This window comes from Lissotriton helveticus, chromosome 1_1 (assembly GCF_964261635.1).
Source record: "Lissotriton helveticus chromosome 1_1, aLisHel1.1, whole genome shotgun sequence".
Classification (NCBI taxonomy): domain Eukaryota; kingdom Metazoa; phylum Chordata; class Amphibia; order Caudata; family Salamandridae; genus Lissotriton; species Lissotriton helveticus.
In genome coordinates this window covers 550,281,976-550,300,305 of record NC_136057.1, presented here as the reverse complement: position 1 = coordinate 550,300,305, position 18,330 = coordinate 550,281,976, and the positions used below count along the sequence as shown (strand labels likewise).

The 18,330-nt window shown below is 45.2% G+C and overlaps 1 protein-coding gene across 2 annotated transcripts in view; it reads right to left on the bottom strand.

Moving 5' to 3' along the window:
• RERGL (RERG like) overlaps positions 1 to 18,330 on the bottom strand; it is a 266,918-nt gene that overhangs the window by 36,000 nt on the left and 212,588 nt on the right. The window contains exon 5 of one of the 2 annotated variants that reach the window (XM_078654397.1): positions 16,369 to 16,553. The exons of the other annotated variant lie outside the window; for it this stretch is intronic. Within the exon in view, the coding sequence (XP_078510523.1) occupies positions 16,369 to 16,553 (185 nt within the window). The remainder of the gene's footprint in view (positions 1 to 16,368; positions 16,554 to 18,330) is intronic. 2 annotated transcript variants of the gene reach the window in all.

Here is an 18,330-nt window from a genome sequence, read left to right as displayed (position 1 = left end):
TCCCACTCGGGGCGACAAAGGCAAAAACAACAGGTGATGGACAGAATGCAGAACATTGTCATACATTCACCCCAGTACAGAGATCTGGGCCTAAATCCATCGTTTTTTTGCACTTCACACCACCCCAGGTCAGACATGGCCATATGCAAATCAGCCTTGACCCTGTGCCTCATGGGAACAGTCCAGCCCGAACTGCCAAGCCATGTCTTTCCTGACCGGAATCAAGCATCCTGGGACCAGTTTCTGGCTATCAGCCGTCTTCAGTCAGGATAGCTTGACTCCAGTGGTGTGGAGAACATGGGACTCACGTCTGAGCATACCCATCCCACTCGGGGTGACAAATGCAAAACAACGGTTGTTGGACAGAATGCAGAACAATGTCATACATTCACCCCAGTACAGATATCTGGGCCTAAATCCATGGTTTTTTTGCACTCCGCACCACCCCAGTTCAGACATGGCCATATGCAAATGTGCCTTGACCCTGTGCCTCATGGGAACAGTCCAGCCCGAACAGCCAAGCCATGTCTTTCCTGGACCGGAATCAAGCATCCAAGGACCGGTTTCTGGCTATCAACCGTCATCAGCCTGGATAGCTTGACTCCAGTGGTGTGGAGAGCATGGGACTCACATCTGAGCATACCCATCCCTCTCGGGGCGACAAAGGCAAAAAAAACAGGTGATGGACAGAATGCAGAACATTGTCATAAATTCACCCCAGTACAGAGATCTGGGCCTAAATCCATCGTTTTTTTGCACTCCACACCACCCCAGGTCAGACAAGGCCATATGCAAATCAGCCTTGACCCTGTGCCTCATGGGAACAGTCCAGCCCGAACTGCCAAGCCATGTCTTTCCTGGACCGGAATCAAGCATCCAAGGACCGGTTTCTGGCTATCAGCCGTCATCCGCCTGGATAGCTTGACTCCAGTGGTGTGGAGAGCATGGGACTCACATCTGAGCATACCCATCCCACTCAGGGCGACAAAGGCAAAAACAACAGGTGATGGACAGAATGCAGAACATTGTCATACATTCACCCCAGTACAGAGATCTGGGCCTAAATCCATCGTTTTTTTGCACTCCACACCACCCCAGGTCAGACATTGCCATATGCAAATTAGCCTTGACCCTGTGCCTCATGGGAACAGTCCAGCCCGAACTGCCAAGCCATGTCTTTCCTCGACCGTAATCAAGCATCCAAGGACCGGTTTCTTGCTATCAGCCGTCATCAGCCTGGATAGCTTGACTCCAGTGGTGTGGAGAGCATGGGACTCACGTCTGAGCATACCCATCCCACTCGGGGCGACAAAGGCAAAAACAACAGGTGATGGACAGAATGCAGAACATTGTCATACATTCACCCCAGTACAGAGATCTGGGCCTAAATCCATCGTTTTTTTGCACTTCACACCACCCCAGGTCAGACATGGCCATATGCAAATCAGCCTTGACCCTGTGCCTCATGGGAACAGTCCAGCCCGAACTGCCAAGCCATGTCTTTCCTGACCGGAATCAAGCATCCTGGGACCAGTTTCTGGCTATCAGCCGTCTTCAGTCAGGATAGCTTGACTCCAGTGGTGTGGAGAACATGGGACTCACGTCTGAGCATACCCATCCCACTCGGGGTGACAAATGCAAAACAACGGTTGTTGGACAGAATGCAGAACAATGTCATACATTCACCCCAGTACAGATATCTGGGCCTAAATCCATGGTTTTTTTGCACTCCGCACCACCCCAGTTCAGACATGGCCATATGCAAATGTGCCTTGACCCTGTGCCTCATGGGAACAGTCCAGCCCGAACAGCCAAGCCATGTCTTTCCTGGACCGGAATCAAGCATCCAAGGACCGGTTTCTGGCTATCAGCCATCATCAGCCTGGATAGCTTGACTCCAGTGGTGTGGAGAGCATGGGACTCACGTCTGAGCATACCCATCCCACTCGGGCGACAAAGGCAAAAACAACAGGTGATGGACAGAATGCAGAACATTGTCATACATTCACCCCAGTACAGAGATCTGGGCCTAAATCCATCATTTTTTTGCACTCCACACCACCCCAGGTCAGACATGGCCATATGCAAATCAGCCTTGACCCTGTGCCTCATGGGAACAATCCAGCCCGAACTGCCAAGCCATGTCTTTCCTGGACCGGAATCAAGCATCCAAGGACCGGTTTCTGGCTATCAACCGTCATCAGCCTGGATAGCTTCACTCCAGTGGTGTGGAGAGCATGGGACTCACATCTGAGCATACCCATCCCACTCGGGGCGACAAAGGCAAAAAAAACAGGTGATGGACAGAATGCAGAACATTGTCATAAATTCACCCCAGTACAGAGATCTGGGCCTAAATCCATCATTTTGTTGCACTCCACACCACCCCAGGTCAGACATGGCCATATGCAAATCAGCCTTGACCCTGTGCCTCATGGGAACAGTCCAGCCCGAACTGCCAAGCCATGTCTTTCCTAGACTGGAATCAAGCATCCAAGGACCGGGGTGCCATGCCGTTGTTAGCTCATGTGCATGGCTAGCCCAGGTTACCACAGTAAGTTGTGCTGTCATGTCTGGTGGGTGGGCATGTTGTGTGTGAATTTGTAACATGTGCATTCCCAGAGTTGTGAGTTGCATAATTGTGAAGTTGAGGTTTGTGGTGTGTTCTTTTGGTACTTACCAACGAGCCGAGTATTTCCGTAGGTGCCATACAGAAAGTGCCGGTTGATGATGGACAGTCAGAAGATGTAGGTATCATGCACACTGCCTGGATAGTTGGTAACGACATTGGTGAAGAGTCCCCGGTGGTCAACTATTGCCTGCAAATTGAAGGAATGTGCGGACTTTCTGTTGCAATAATTGTGTACAGTCTTAGCAGGGTGCACAAGTAGGACATGTGTGCAGTCAATTGCCTCTAACAGGTGTGGGAAGCCAGCTATGGCGTAGATGCCTTGCTTTGCTCCCTGCTGTTCCTGCCCAGTGTGGGGGAAGTGAAGGTGCTGGGGTATCAAGCTGATGATGGCATCCAAGACAGTTGTGATGAACTTTGATAGAGCTGGCAGTGAGACTCCTACGACTCCGGCAGTTGTTGGTTGAAGGAACCTGAGGCCAACAGACGCAGCACAGCCAGCGGCTTTGTCTGCGGAGGGATGTTGGTTGTCCGATGTGTGGGTACCGCCAGCCTGTGGGAAATGATGTTCAGGATGCCGAGGATGGTTGTCCTTTTGAGGCTGTAGTGGGCAATGACATCCTATTGTGTTGGGTCTGTGAGGCTAATGCGTTTTCTGAAGGTCCGCTGTCGTGGACTGCTCTGCCTCTGTGGTAGTGCTTGGGCGTGCGGGGGATCTGGAGGGAGTGGCAGGCCTGGTGGCAGTGGGTGTTGTTGCCCTCTTGGGGCTCCGGGATGCATGATCAGTAGCTCCATGGCATCTGTTGTTCTTCAGGTGTGGCTCCAGGCTGGGCTCCCTTTTCTGGTGCAGATTGTGGTCCGACTTTACACCGGGCCAGAGCAGGTGTTAATTTCCTGCTGCTAACGCACCTTATCACCTGTTTTGTGATCTTATGGCCGATCTGGTTGGTCATTGAGAATGTTGCGCAGTGGTGTTGTCGCTGCTTTTTGCACGAGAACGCCTACTCTGCATCTCATTAGCGATAGTTGCCAGGGTCATCCGTGGCAATGTTTTTGGCGGCTGCTATTGCAGGTAAACTGGTGATATCGGCTGTTATCACCAGCTTGTGAATGGGTGATAAATGTATTGCCACTTTGGCTGAGATAAAGTGCGGTAACTCGGCGATAAATCCTTGAGAATTTGTCCCTAGGATTCTCCCTTTGTAGAAGAAATCAATAATAGATCATTATTTCTTGGATAATTGTAGACTTGTGCCCCAGCTTCCAGATCTTGCAAAGTTTCTGGAGTGGCAGTATTCACTCAACTTGATGCTTTCATAGTTAATCAAGACATCCTCCATCTAACTCAAGCAGGTTTTTTTGTGAGCTGCAGCACAGAATGAATAGCCACAGCAATGCTAGATGAACTTTGGATCTACACAGATCATGATCTGTCAGAGGTATTGATAATATAATACTGGATCTGTTTGCTGAGTTTGTTAATGTAGAACATTTGTCGCAACTCCAACAATTGATAGAATATTTTATCAAAGACAACATCTTGAATAGATTTCACAGTTTCAGGCGGTATAAGTACAGTTCGGTCATAATTTTATGAGGCAAAAACTCTGAGCAGTGGTGTTCCTCAAGTGTCAATGTTATCTCCTCTTTTGTTTAATTTATATATCGATCTGATCTCTGCATTTGTCACTTAAGAACACTGGTTGCTACACTATTGACTGAGGGAATCCAATATCAAAGACTAAGGTCCTGATTATGATCTTGACAGACCTGGTTACTCTACCACAAAAATGATGACTATCCTGTCTGCCGAATGACAATTCCATTATATCCTTTTGAACTTGTAATATGGTGGACAGGATATCCGTCACATTTGTGGCAGAGTAACCCTGTCTGGCAAGATCATAATAAGGCCCAGAATCACGAACTGAATTCAGTTTCAAGTGGTACAAGTAAGTTTGGACTCAATTTTTCTGAGTTGGTGTGTTCCTCAAATATCAATGCTATCCGTTTTCCAAAATGTGTCTCATTTGAAAAGAATTGACTGAAAAAAAATGCCTTACATCACTTATGTATGCAGATGGTACACAAACTCGATTTGTGATGGATGGTGATTGAACTGCTAGAGCTTCTAACTGACAAAATTGCCATGCATCACCCTGGGTTTAGCCACACTTAATGCTTTATGTTTAGTCCACAGAGCTTTGTATAACAACAGATCTAGCCATTTGACTCAAATATTCTCTTTGTAAATCTCAAAATGGAGTTTGCATTCTGAGAAAACTGCTGTGATGAATCCACCCAGTTTCTGCTGAGCCACACTGGGTAGACGATCTTTTTCTTTTGCAAGATTGTGGAAGAATCTCCCTCGCAAATATTGTTTGGAAAAATCCGTATTGGTATTTAGGAAACTATTACAAATCTGGATGTTCCCCTAGGACCATACACTCTCATGTTTTTATATAACAGATTCTCTCATTGCCAGTAGAAGCTTAAACCCTCAATCCCAAGATATCTACGGGTCAATGGTTGCACTTTATAAACTAGAAAAAATAAGTAAGTAAAGAAATAATGCACAAATATATTTTAAAGTTCTGTCAATCAGATTGAGCCGGTTCATAGCAGATACTGTACCTCGCCAGCAGCAAAGATTCTGAATCACATTATTTGACATTGCTGGAGTCCCATCTGCAATCATCCTGCTTGATGAAGAAAATGCTTTCTTGGTCATACCTCTGGCTGGTAATGAGGAAGATGTGTTTAGATCCACCATACACTGACAATATTCAGGTGCTTTCTCAGGAAATCCACTGCCAACTTTATAATAATGGGAAAATATTCTCCCAAGTACAGATCACCAAAAGTACTCACCAGGGATGACCTTGGTCTCCTTTTTAATTTACATTATACTTCTAACCATATTAAAGGTACATACAATTTTACATGTATATATTACCATATGAAACTATGGATCCTGAACATAAGGTCCTTGCAAAACCAGATGATGTCAATAGACGTGGCTGTTGTCGTTAAAGAGAAAAAAGCAGCACAATTTAAGAATTTTTCTGGGTACCTACAAACAAAAATAAAACACAAATTTCTCCAGTACCACAAGCTACATACTAGCTCAGTGGATAGTTCAATCTGTCACATATCTTGGACTTAATATTACAACTGTTATTAAATGAGTAGTTGAAATTAACTAAGGGGCAGATTTATGATAACTGGCGCGTCCCCAGGGATGCGCCAGTTATTTTGCGCCGCTGCTCCGCCACCCATGGTGCGCCGCATTTACAATGAGGCGCACCATGGGGCAAAAACGGCACAGATGCGTGACGCATCCGTGCCGTATAGGTGGCGCATTGCTGGAGTTGCGTCGCAAGCACGACGCAGCTCCAGCAAGGCTCGGGGGTGCCCCATCTATACAATGCTGCGTCAAGACCTACGCCTGCTTCAAGCAGGCGCAGGGTTTTGACGCAGCATTGGCCTGAAAGTGACTGAGTGAAATCTTATAGATTTCACTCAGCCACTTTTGCGAGGCGCACCTGCCCCGGAACGCCCACCCTGTGCCGGAACGCCCACAAGTGGCGCAGGGCTTTACAATGTGACGCAACTGCCTAGATGCGTCACGTTGTAAATGGGTCATAGGGATGCGCCACGTTTACGCCGCAGTTGCGTGACGCAAACGTGGCGCATTCCCATCATAAATCTGCCCCTAAGTGACCCTGTTACAGAGAGTTAAAGTTAATTCCAAGAAGTGACATCTTATAACAATAGGTATGATTGGTAGGTCTATTATAATAAAAATGTCCGTTCTCTCAACATTATTATTTGTCATTTGTGCTATTCCATTATGGATCAGTACTAATACGTTTAACCTCATATACTGAACAGTAACTAGTTTTATATGTGGATGTCACGGAGCAAGGTATCCACTAAAACATTTCAAATGACTCTTGTAGAAGGAGGATTGGACCTACCAGATTTTAAGTTTTATTACCAGGGAGTAATGGCTAGCAATTTAATACGTTTAATCCCTATATTCACTTACCCTTACATTTGAAGTTTTTACCCTAGATATACACATTTTGTGTTGGTGAAGAGTCTTTGGTTCACTTCTCCATTTCATTGATCCCTGTTACAATATAAAGGTATTCTTTAAGTCTACCAGGTAATCCATGTGACACTACTTTAAAATTATGAAATGCAATAGATATACACGTCTGTGGGGTGCTGTGAGGTAACACATGCTTTCCTTCTATTATCTGGAATATTAATGCATTGTGTAAATATAAATCCAGAGAACAATTCACTGTTGGATGCCATTTTTAGGTCGAGTGCAAGACCTGAAGTAAACAGAATATGGAGGGTAATCGGTTCAATCAGGTTTTGCTGTGCTCTCCTGGCTCATTATTGGGTGGGCGTTATAAGGAAAGCAGCATGGACCAACTACAGCTTAGTTACACTGTAGGTATGTATCTGCGTCGTATATGAACCACTTTGGTTCTTTTAAATTGCTGTGGCGCACGCTTCTTAAGCTGCCAGCTCATACGTTTAATATGCACGGCGGACCTTTTGTTATTCATTTCTTATTACCATGTTACCCGCCTCACGGGCTGCCATGCGTGTAACTTATGTGCACGGGCGCCGTGATTTCTTTCAGCACGGCACCGCTTTCATATATTTCAGGAAACCATCTGCTCAGCCTGCTTGTACGGCTACGTTGTCACCGACTGCAGTGTTAGGTTTCTGTTTCACTTCATATCTTCGTTACACAGATGGGAGCCGAGGCTTCAACATGTGCTTAAAGTCCTAACCTAACCTTATTGCCGAGAGTTGGGACATCAGCGCCGCCACCGCCAGGAGTCACGGCAGAGCCCAGGATATCGCGCTACCACCGCCAAGAGTCAGAGGACACAAAGCTTCGCGCCGCCGCCCCGGGACTACATTACCCGGCAGGCTCAGCGGCGGCGCGCTAAACACACGCCTTCAGAGCGCCAGAAGGCACATTTAAACAGCGGCCGGCCCGGCAGGAGCTGGGGAACGAAACCTGATTGCCGAGATTTGGGACATCAGCGCCGCCACCGCCAGGAGTCACGGCAGAGCCCAGGACATCGCACTGCCACCGCCAAGAGTCAGAGGACACAAAGCTTCGCGCCGCCGCCCCGGGACTACATTACCCGGCAGGCTCAGCTGCGGCGCGCTAAACACACGCCTTCAGAGCGCCAGAAGGCGCATTTAAACAGCGGCCAGCCCCACATAGCGGGACGCGTGCGGGACGCCGGGCAAAGCCCGGGCCAAGGGCGGGCCCGTTCAAGCTCGTTCAAGCACGGATACGAACGGGACGGGCCACCCCACTAACAACCGGAGTCTAGATCAACAAGGTTAGTGTATCAATATATACCTTGGGGTCCATACATATTTGGCTGTGCAGTTACACTAGCCTTCCACCTGTTGTAATCAAACATGGCTGCTATGCCCGAGGAGGGGACTGTCGGAAGGAAATCGACTGGGGGCACACTAATGGGCACTTTAGATAATTTTTTGATCAGAGTGTCATCAGCCCTGGCAAAGGACATAGAGCTGACTGAGAAAAAGCTCTCTCTGGACATCGCCTTTGATAAAAGATCTTCCCTTGGCACTCTGGCCAGGAGTAGATCGCCATTAAGCCATCACGCTGACATAGAGGGGACGCTCCCGCCGTCGGGAGTGGAGGCAAGACCCCAATCGTCCCAGTCAGTCATTATTCTTGACACATGCGATGCCTCGCTTAATAGCAACGGTCCCGAAGAGGATATAAATAGAGCCCCATCACCTAATATAAGAACACGCTCAGCTAGCCAAGCAAAACTGGGAATGGTACATCAAACCGGGGGTGTACCGGTAAAAAGAAAGCGACCTGGAGCACAACTATACATGGGGGAAAGAAGGCAAAAAGTGCTAAAAATTCTGCTACCCAAGAGGATTTGGTGGTCATTCCACCACATAGCCCCAAGCAGACTGGTCTAGCAGATAAAGATGTTCATAATATGAATGTGACCTCTGCGGGGGTGGAAGTTTACCCTGATTTGGGCCCTCTGTTTTGGAAAAAACTGGAGGGCACTATGAAGAAGATATGCCATCCTATCCATGATCGGTTGGACTCAATAGAAAACAGACTGGTATGTCTTGAACTTTCCCTCTCACAAGCACAAAAGAAGGCAGGACTGAGGAACAGTACCACTGCTGCACGCCCGGCAACATCATCTGGGCATATTACAACTTATCTTTGCTCTAGCGGTATGATGACTGAGGGGGACAAAGCAAGTCAGCATAGTAAAGGAGTGCCCCCTGCTATCCCTCCGCCTCTGGTGCCGGCAGGGGATGGAAGTACAGTACATACTAATAGACGTCCCCAGGCAAAGAATGGTGCTAAAGCATTACCACCGGTTCTAAATAAAGTAGGGTCTGAGCCACCACTGGTAGGGAATAGTGGAACAATACAGGGAAATGGTAGAAGGAGGGAAGCTAGACAACAAAATCCGCCCCACTTATCCCTGGTCCATGAGGACGCCCAACTACCGTACATTGACCTCCCTCCCCAATCTGCCCCTTTTGTAGTAGTGTTGGTGGGGGTCCCACCAGTTGCCCAGGGGAAGCAGGAATCTTATCTTGATCTTAAACATAAGTGTATCTTTTGGCTTAACAAGTACCGTCCATTGCCAATTAATGTGCGAGCTGACATCATGGGTGTTAGAAGAGTCAATTGGATTGGAGGAAGATGTAAGACTGTCGCAGGGGACTGTATTATTATTAATTTTAGAAATTGCAGATGTGTTAATCACATTTGTAGTTGGCCTTATAATGATCACTCCCCTGGGATTCAGGCTCTTCCACTTGCTTACTTCTATGGCCCTCCAGTTCCCTCTGAAAGGGATATTTTCCAGCAGGGCACCACACCAAATTATTGCCCATTGGGGAATGTAAGGTTGTTTAATAGATTTGAGGCTCTCTCTGGCTTGGGGATTGCGATTGACATCATGCACATCTTAGTTTCGCCTTATGTAGCACAGAAGAGACGAATAGGGATGAGGGAGAATTGAACCTGAGCCTAAACCTAGCGATTATACAGGGAAACAGCGCAGTGAGGAAGGGCAATGTTGGTTCTAATGTTAAAGCCACCAAAGCCACCGCTAATACTGGATGTAATACTGGATGTAATGCAGGATGTAATGTTACAGTGTTTGATAATATTGTGAAGGTGGGCAATGCTGGTTATAATGTTGGTCATAATGACACAGCCATTGTTAATACTGTATTACACAATGATTCTTATCCCCTGGAATGCCAGAACATTGTACATCAGAGGTTAAGTGATGATCCCACTGGGGGCGATATGATTCCAGTTTCCAAAGAGCCAGTATGCTCCACCTCCTTAATTTCATGGAATGTGGCAGGAATCGGGACAAAAACTATTTCGCCTGATTGGCAGGAATTTATTGATTACTTTGATATATGCCTGTTCCAGGAGGTGTGGGCAACTGAGGCCATACATAAAGTGGGATACTTGAATTTTTTTGTCCCAGCAGTTAAAAAAAGTCAAGTTCGCCCTATGGGTGGTCTGGTCATATGGGTCAGACAGAGTCTTAAATGCCTCTTCAGCAGCTTTCGGTGGCAAGTAGTGACATTTTAGTTGTTAGACTCAAATTTCCAAATGACTTAAGAATTGATATATACAATGTATATGCAAGGGGGCTCCCGGGCGGTAAGAAATCTGATGTGGTTACAATGGTAGATACACTGTTACAGGCTACTCCCCCCAATACACTATTTTTAATCGCGGGGGACTTTAATACTAGGTTTGAGCCCCTCGGTTTGGACGATACTGGTTTAACAGAGGAGGAGGACCATAGGTGGGGCATTCCACAACTGGGTACTAATCCTATAAAAAAAATGGACAGAGGCCGCGATACAGATGAAGGGCCTCTGTATGGGGAACCAGCTAAGGGCTGCTAATGGGCGCACATTGTCAGACAAAATGGGAAAGGAAACGTTTGACAATGGTGTAAGGGCAAGTAATATTGATTATTTGCTTGTCCCGCTTAAGTTGTGGAGTACTCTCCTAGATATGGAGGTGGTTGCTCGTACTGAGAGTGACCACAACCCTCTTTCGGCATCGTTTAATTTGGGATTTTATAAAAGGAATGTGGTTCCTGGAAGACCAATCTTATCTGATTTGGTATTATCAAATGATGAGCGCCACCTTAAGTGGTGCCAGGTTGTGGGGCATCAGGAAATTATCTCTGACATTAGTGAGAATTTGGAAGGAGCATTAGCAGCTATTGAGGAGGTCACCTTGCTAGGCCCTTCGCATCAACCTCTGATGGAGATTCACAACAGCCTGTTTGCTAAATTAAAAAAATAATTTTGCAAACCCAACTTTTGCAAACCCAACCTAGGCACTAGGGGCCAGATGTAGGTAATTCATATTTACCGACTCTTAAATACCGAATTTTACCGATTCGGTATTTAAGAGTCGGTAAATATGAAGGGGGGAGATGTAGGTATTACAGATTCTGTAAATACCGAATCGTTAAGATTTGGTATTTACCGAATCTGTAAATACCGAATCGGTATTGCCCATTGATTCCTATGGGCCTTGAAGCCCATAGGAATCAATGGGCAATACCGATTCTGTAATTACAGAATCGGTAAATACCGAATTTTGCAAGGGTGCAGGGGGTGTCACTTTGACACCCTCTGGCACCCCAAAAATAGGCATGTACGCCATGTGGCACACAGACATGCCCTAAGGGCATGTCTGTCTGTCACATGGCTAGGTGTGCATGCACACATGTGCATGCACACCTGAATTCGGTATTTTAACACCCAATTGGATTGGGTGGTAAAATACCGAATCTGAAAGGCCTGCGGCACTCAAAGATGTGCTACCTACATGTGCTTTTACAGAATCGGTATTTTTACAGAGTCTGTATTTACCGATTCGGTAATTTTACCGAATCTGTAAATACAGATTCGGTAAAATACCGATTCTGTAAAGCATGCTCCTACATTAGAAAACCCTAATACCGGTCGGAAACGGCCGAAATCGGCCGTTTCCGACCAGTATTAGGGCTCCTACATCGGGCCCGTAATCCCAGTTTAGAAAAGGAGAAACTTGGTATAATGACCTCTGCCGCCAAGCTAGGGGAGACTTAGGCCTCGCTCTAAAGACTAAAGACCTAAGGAAAATAAAGCTGGCCCGTTTAAATTATAGACAAACTCAATATGTGGCTAAAAAGGAATGGGAACAAAACTGGTGGCAAGATCTAAAAATGGCATGTAAATCTAAAAACCCCAAATTTTTTGGGAATATATTTAAAAGGGACAGGGGGGGGGCATAAAGAGAGCCCTCAAAATAATGTTGACCAAAACTCATGGGTTGAGTATTTTAGCCCCCAATGTGCAAGCAGTAAAGCTGGCAGTAGCGAGGGGGGTTTGCCCATGCCTTTTATAAAGAAGCCACTTTCACTTTAGGAGAAGTGGACAGGACACTAGACCTAGTTAATGAGGGTCGTGCCACAGGCATGGACTGTGTGCCCGCAGCTGTATTTTTGAATAACAGAGCCCGTTGTAGGATGTATATCCTGTACGTGGCAAATGCCATTGCACAAGGGATGGAGGTACCCCAATTATGGAAAGGTGCAGAGATAGTGTCAGTGTACAAAAAAGGGGATAAGTCATCAGCAGCTAATTATAGACCGATAAGTCTGATCGACTCGATCCAAAAGATTGTGGGTCGACTTGTATTGGGCAAAATCCAGTCCTGGATGGATGATGATAACATCCTGAGTCACCTCCAGGCTGGCTTTCGCCCGAAAACAAGTACTATAGATCAGGTCTTTAGGTTTATCATGTTATACTGGCGTACTGTGATCTTAGAGAAAGGCACCTTGTACGCGGTCTTTGTTTCGCCATTGTTCCTCGCAAAATCCTGTGGAAAGTCCTTGCAGAGCTGTGGATGGCGCCTGAACTATTGAGCCTAATCGTCCGCCTACATGAGGATACTTTCGCACGGGTTCGGTGGGGTCGTCAGGGAGAGGTAACGGAAACTTTCCCGGTCGAGCGGGGAGTGAGACAAGGCTGTGTCATGGCACCGACCTTGTTCTCGCTCTTCGTGAACGGGGTGGCTGAGTTCCTCTCCCTGATCCCTACCGATGCCCCGGCTATGTGTGGTGAGCGGGTCCCGATCCTCATGTTCGCGGACGATACATTGATCATGTCAAAAACACCAAGTGGGCTCCAGCGCGCTTTAAAGCGCTTTGAACTTTTCTGCCTGAAGAGAGGCCTAGAAATAAACACGGCAAAAACAAAGTTCATGGTCCTAAATGGCCGTATATCATCTGGGCATTCTAAACCTTTCAGAGGAGTGATGTATATGAATGGCGCCCCACTAGAGCGGGTTGATGCCTTCACTTATCTGGGGGTCACACTCCAGAGAGATCTGGGGTGGACCAACCAATTAGATATCGCAGTACTAAAACATCATCAGCAGGCTGGTATTCTTCTGAAAAAGTTTAGCTTATCAACAACAAAGCCCATTAGCCCACTATTGGAAATTTATAGGATGAAGGTGCTAAGCTCGACATTGTACGGTGCTGAGCTATGGGGATTCCAGAATTTGAAAAATCTGACGCTAGCAGAAAATGAATTTTTGCGTAAAGCAACTAGCGTCCCTATAAGTACTCCATTAACACCTCTAATGTGGGATCTTGGGCAAAAAGCGGTCCAGGACCTTGCCGCTCTACGGCCCTTGCTGTATCGGCGCCGATTGTGGACCACAGAGGAACTCCAACATTATGCACAGGGCTTACGGGAGATTATGACAAAAGATGGCTCCCAAAAAATTCACTGGCTGAAGTCTATTCGGTCCCTACTAACTAGGTTGGGACTGCGAGAGCTATGGGACGATCCGACAAACGCTATATTCCCTTCCAAGAAACTTTTGAAAGTAAGCTATTGAGAGATGATAAATGCAGAAGTATGTATAAGGGGTTCTTCCTCACACCTAAGAGGCCGTTTCCTGGAATTTAAGGCCCAACCGAAACTGGAATTGTATTGGGACGCCATAGTGAAAAATCAGGACCGTAAACTCTATTTTCAATTTAGAGTAGGCTCCCTTCCAGTTAGGTCTTTTACAGCCAATTGGGCAGGGGAAAACGGTAGGGACAAATGCCCCAAGTGTGGTGAAGAACGAGAAACAATAAGTCATCTTCTCTTTTTTTGCCCCTTATATTCTGCACCCAGAGCCATGTGGGTTAAGCCTATCTGCAGAATGATTGGTACACGAAGGTACACTGAGGCTTTAAGAATTTTAAGTAGCGATCCCAGCACTCCAATTGGTATTGCCATGGCTAAATTTCTGAAATGGGCTTGGGTAATCCGTATGCGCCTTGTTGCAGAAGGGCTCTGATTATTGTTTGTAGACTGTGTATAAATATGTGGGCCTACTCAATTTGTGTAATTTATGTGCAATACCCCCTGTACTGTAAAAAATGATGGATTTGGTTTTATGAACTTAGTTTTTATGCATTCAAATAATTGATATTCGACAATTGTCTACAAGTAGTTTAATTCAAATCTTAGATATTTATTGAATGGTTTTTTAATGGAATTTTATACTGAAATATTGTGATCTTATGTATGTTTTTATGTATGCTTTTATGACTTAATTGTCGAATAAAGTATGATGAAATTGGCTTAAAGTCTGGAATCAATAAATGATATGTGAGTTCAGGTATTCAGTGTAAAGTAAGTCCACTATTTCATGTAACAATATTTCTTTGAAAAATAAAAATTGGGAGCGGTGAGATTTGAACCCAAGCCTCCAGACAGACTGGAGTCTAATTCCAGTGCCTTAAACCGTTCGGCCATGTCATAACATGTGCAGTTGGTCTTCCATTTGCTTGTGGTTCTGCCCTCTAGTTTATTGACGGCAGTCTAGCTTTCCCCATAGCCAAACGCTATTTCACTACTGAGGCCGCAAAATGACCCAGTAAATGCTGTTGCAACTGTCTCCCCTTGGACTGCGAGTGCAAAGCCATGGCATGCACCTGCCACTGTTCAACCACAAACATGCAACATGTGCTCTTTCAAAGCGTGTACACTACTTCCATAATACATCAAAGCACAACCCCACAATCTGCAGCCGCAAGGCACTATGAACTATTCGATCCCTTGTGTGCATCTGTCATCATGTTTACCATTAAAACCAGCAACTCAAAACGATCATCTCTAGTCACGCCAACAACATGTAGAAACCTTAAATGAGGGGAAGAACTGATGTTTAGTAGCTAATTGATTGACTTGGGAGCAAGATGTAAGCAGTTCTAACGCTTGGTTTACGGACACCAAATTTTGTGATCTTGGGCTAGCAACTTTTTCAAGCGCCTAAAATTTGTGTTGCATTACACAGTTTATTCACTGCTACAACGATACTTAACCATCTCCTGGACATAAAAAATTTCATTTGAGTCAAGACATTTTGCCATTGGATGCACCTAGAGCCTAGGTGGTAACGGACAAAGCTTTGATAACTGGGGGAACAGCTAAATGCGCCTAAAATATTGCTAAACATATTATGCCTAAGAGAAAGCAAATCGACTGGTAGAATCTCTACCACATTTAGCATGACCTCTGCAAATCCTAGCGTTTTCCATTACCACAAATCTCTCGACCAGGGGCAGTGTTACCCTGAACGGTGGGAATAAATCATCCAGTCCTGTTATTTTGGGCAGGTTTATATAGCGCATACTCAACCAAAACGTATTGGAGTGCTTTAGATGAGCAACTGTTACATTACACAATGACACATTCATTTTTTGGCAGGAACGGGATTAAGTGATTTGCCCAGAATCACAGGATGTTGAGCTGACGCCGAGACTCGAGCTCCAAAGGCGTTGGCTCTGGCTGTTAATGCCACCTCCTCTCCCTGTAGTCCTGATAATTACATTATACAACCAGGAGTAGTACTACCAAATTGCAAAGAATTAACACTGACTGGACAAGCAGCTCACACATCAAACTCAGATTCTTCAGCCCACTGGTTTTACACAGCTTCAACAATCAGAAACTATGTTGCGTACTGTGATCTCCAGCATGGAGCGTGCTCTTCCCAAGGACAGTGCTCGGCGCGACCACTATCGAATCCAGGCTCTAGGAAAGCAGCAAATGAGCGAGTTGGAAAAGATATCCGAGGATGTCATTACTCAGCCAGAAAACCAGCTGTGAGCCTTCAATGAAGAGGCAGGAAATAGGATCTGAGTGGCATGTAAAACAAGCATTTGCAATGCAATAGGGCTCGCATGTGAGCTATTGGCATTATAAATGACAAGGCCTTTTATTTGTGCATTTTCAAAACCTGCAAGCGTTTGTAAACAGGCCCTTGTACTAATAGTCGTTGCTTAAGAGAAGCAAGGCTGGCAGTAACGGCGCTTCTTTTACTGCCAGCTTTGCTTCTCTTAAGCAATGACTTTAAGTACAAAGTGTGTGTTTACGCACCGCTTGCAGGTTTTCAAAACACATTAATAAAAGGCATTGTCATTTACAATGTCAATAGCTCAAACTCTTGCAATTGAGAGACCTATTGCATTGCAAATGCTTGTTATAAATGGAGACAATATGAAGATCCAGACGGGTTATAGTATGCTATGCTCTTATGTTATGTCATCTCGATTTGTATGGTGCAGCTTATTATTAACCTTGAGGGTATCCAGGCAGGTCAGATGTTGCTCCAAGTTGAACATTCAGATCTTCGGTTTCTTGCTGAAATTGAGAAGAGAAGTAGCAGTCCGGATGTGTTGAAGAAGTTAATTCCAGTTCTTGGCAGTGATGAAAAAGAAGGCATGCCTTCCTGATTCCCCTCTGTGGATGCAGTGGATCCATTCTAGGGAGAGAGAGAGAGATAGATTGACTGTAGCCTTCAGGAAGGTTGGAAGAGGTGAAGTCGGTCGTTGAGGTATGCTGGTCTGGTGTTGAGGAGGGTTTTGTAGGCGTAAATGATCATCGTGAATTGGCAATGTTTCTGGATGGGTAGCCAATGTATTTCAGTGAGGAGGTAGGGAGTGATGTTAGTGATCCTGGGGACATCTAAGATGAGTCTGGTGCCAGTCTTTTGGATGCTTTGGAGCCTTTGTGTAAACTGATTGAAGATGCCAACGTAAAGTGTGTTGCCGTAGTCGAGTCTACTTATTATGAGGGTCTGGGTGACCATGCGCCTTGTATTCATGGGGAGAAATTCTAAGGATGAGGTAGCAGGATGTGATCACAGCACTGACCTGTTTAATCAATGTGAGTTTGTTCATCAAGTATGATGCCTAATTCTGATGGCCACCAGGATGGGTTCCAAGGGGAGCGCTCCATTGTGGAGTATTTAATGGCAAAATAAATTCAAAATAGTTTTACTTTTGCAAAACCAAGCGTGAGTGTGAAGGACTAGAATTGTGTGTTAACTTAATGTGATTATGCCTTTTCTAAATTCAGAAGGCTAAGAAAAAATTAGCTTACAATGTTATATTCATTTCGTTCTTGTCAAATTATGGGAAAATTGAGAACATGCTCATGAATATAAATTATGTATTTAAAGCTTGTGTTTGGTAAAATATACTTATTTCTCAAATACATGTTAAACAAGTTTGAAATTATCATGAGATAAAGGGCTAGAGTCACAAAGGTCCTTTGAACAGGTAGCACACTTATTCGCACACATGTGCATTGTAATTCAAAATTGTGATTGTTAGTCGCAATGCCCACATTGTAGCAGGGTTTCTGTTCTCCCACAGAACTGTGCACAGAGGATTGGAACCTCGGCGAATTAGGGTGACCCAAAACTCACCTCAGTACCCAACAAACCCCTTACCGAGCTAGCTACAGTGTCTCATTGGTCATAACAAACTCCCAATGTTTAGACAAACCAGAACATGAACTTACAATACCTCAGGTTACGTGGAACACATGAGCACTCTTTCGTTATACAATAATTTCAAACCAGAACGAGGAGTAAGTGAGGACACGTGCACATTTGAAATATTTATTTCCTAATGCCGTTTTCTCAAACGCAGTATCTTAGATAATACAAGGAAACATATTATCAGAAGCAAAGTTATCAGCATAGTTACTAGTCCATAGAAAGCAAACGGTGACAGCATGTTAACATGCTGTAATGAATAAGGGTTAACAACACTTATTTCTCACCCTCCCTAACTCACATATTATATTAATAGCTAAGAAGGTCTCTTTGGTTTTTAACAGGGCGGGCCCATACCTCAAGATCCTAGAATGAAGAGATCACATCAGCATACACCAGCTCTCTCTGCATGCGAACAGCATCAAGTGTGTATCTGTGCCCCAAGCAAAGCAATATAAAACCCGCCTAAAGCCTAAAGTTGGCAGAAGCTGCACTTATGTTATGTCTATGAAGGTGCGGAGATCAGACCTCATAACAATTCTGTATCGTGTTATTCCTGAAGCTTCAGCACTCTCTGTACAGACATAGTTTATTAAGCAAAGCTGATATCAGAGCAATAACATATTATTCTCATGTAAACCACAACGGGCTACTAGGTTGAAAGCTAAATCAACATTTAAGTGTCGTGTGCAGAAGCAGCAAAAGGAAAAATGGCGTTTAAACATTTAATAAGCCTATGCTAACTTAACACATTATA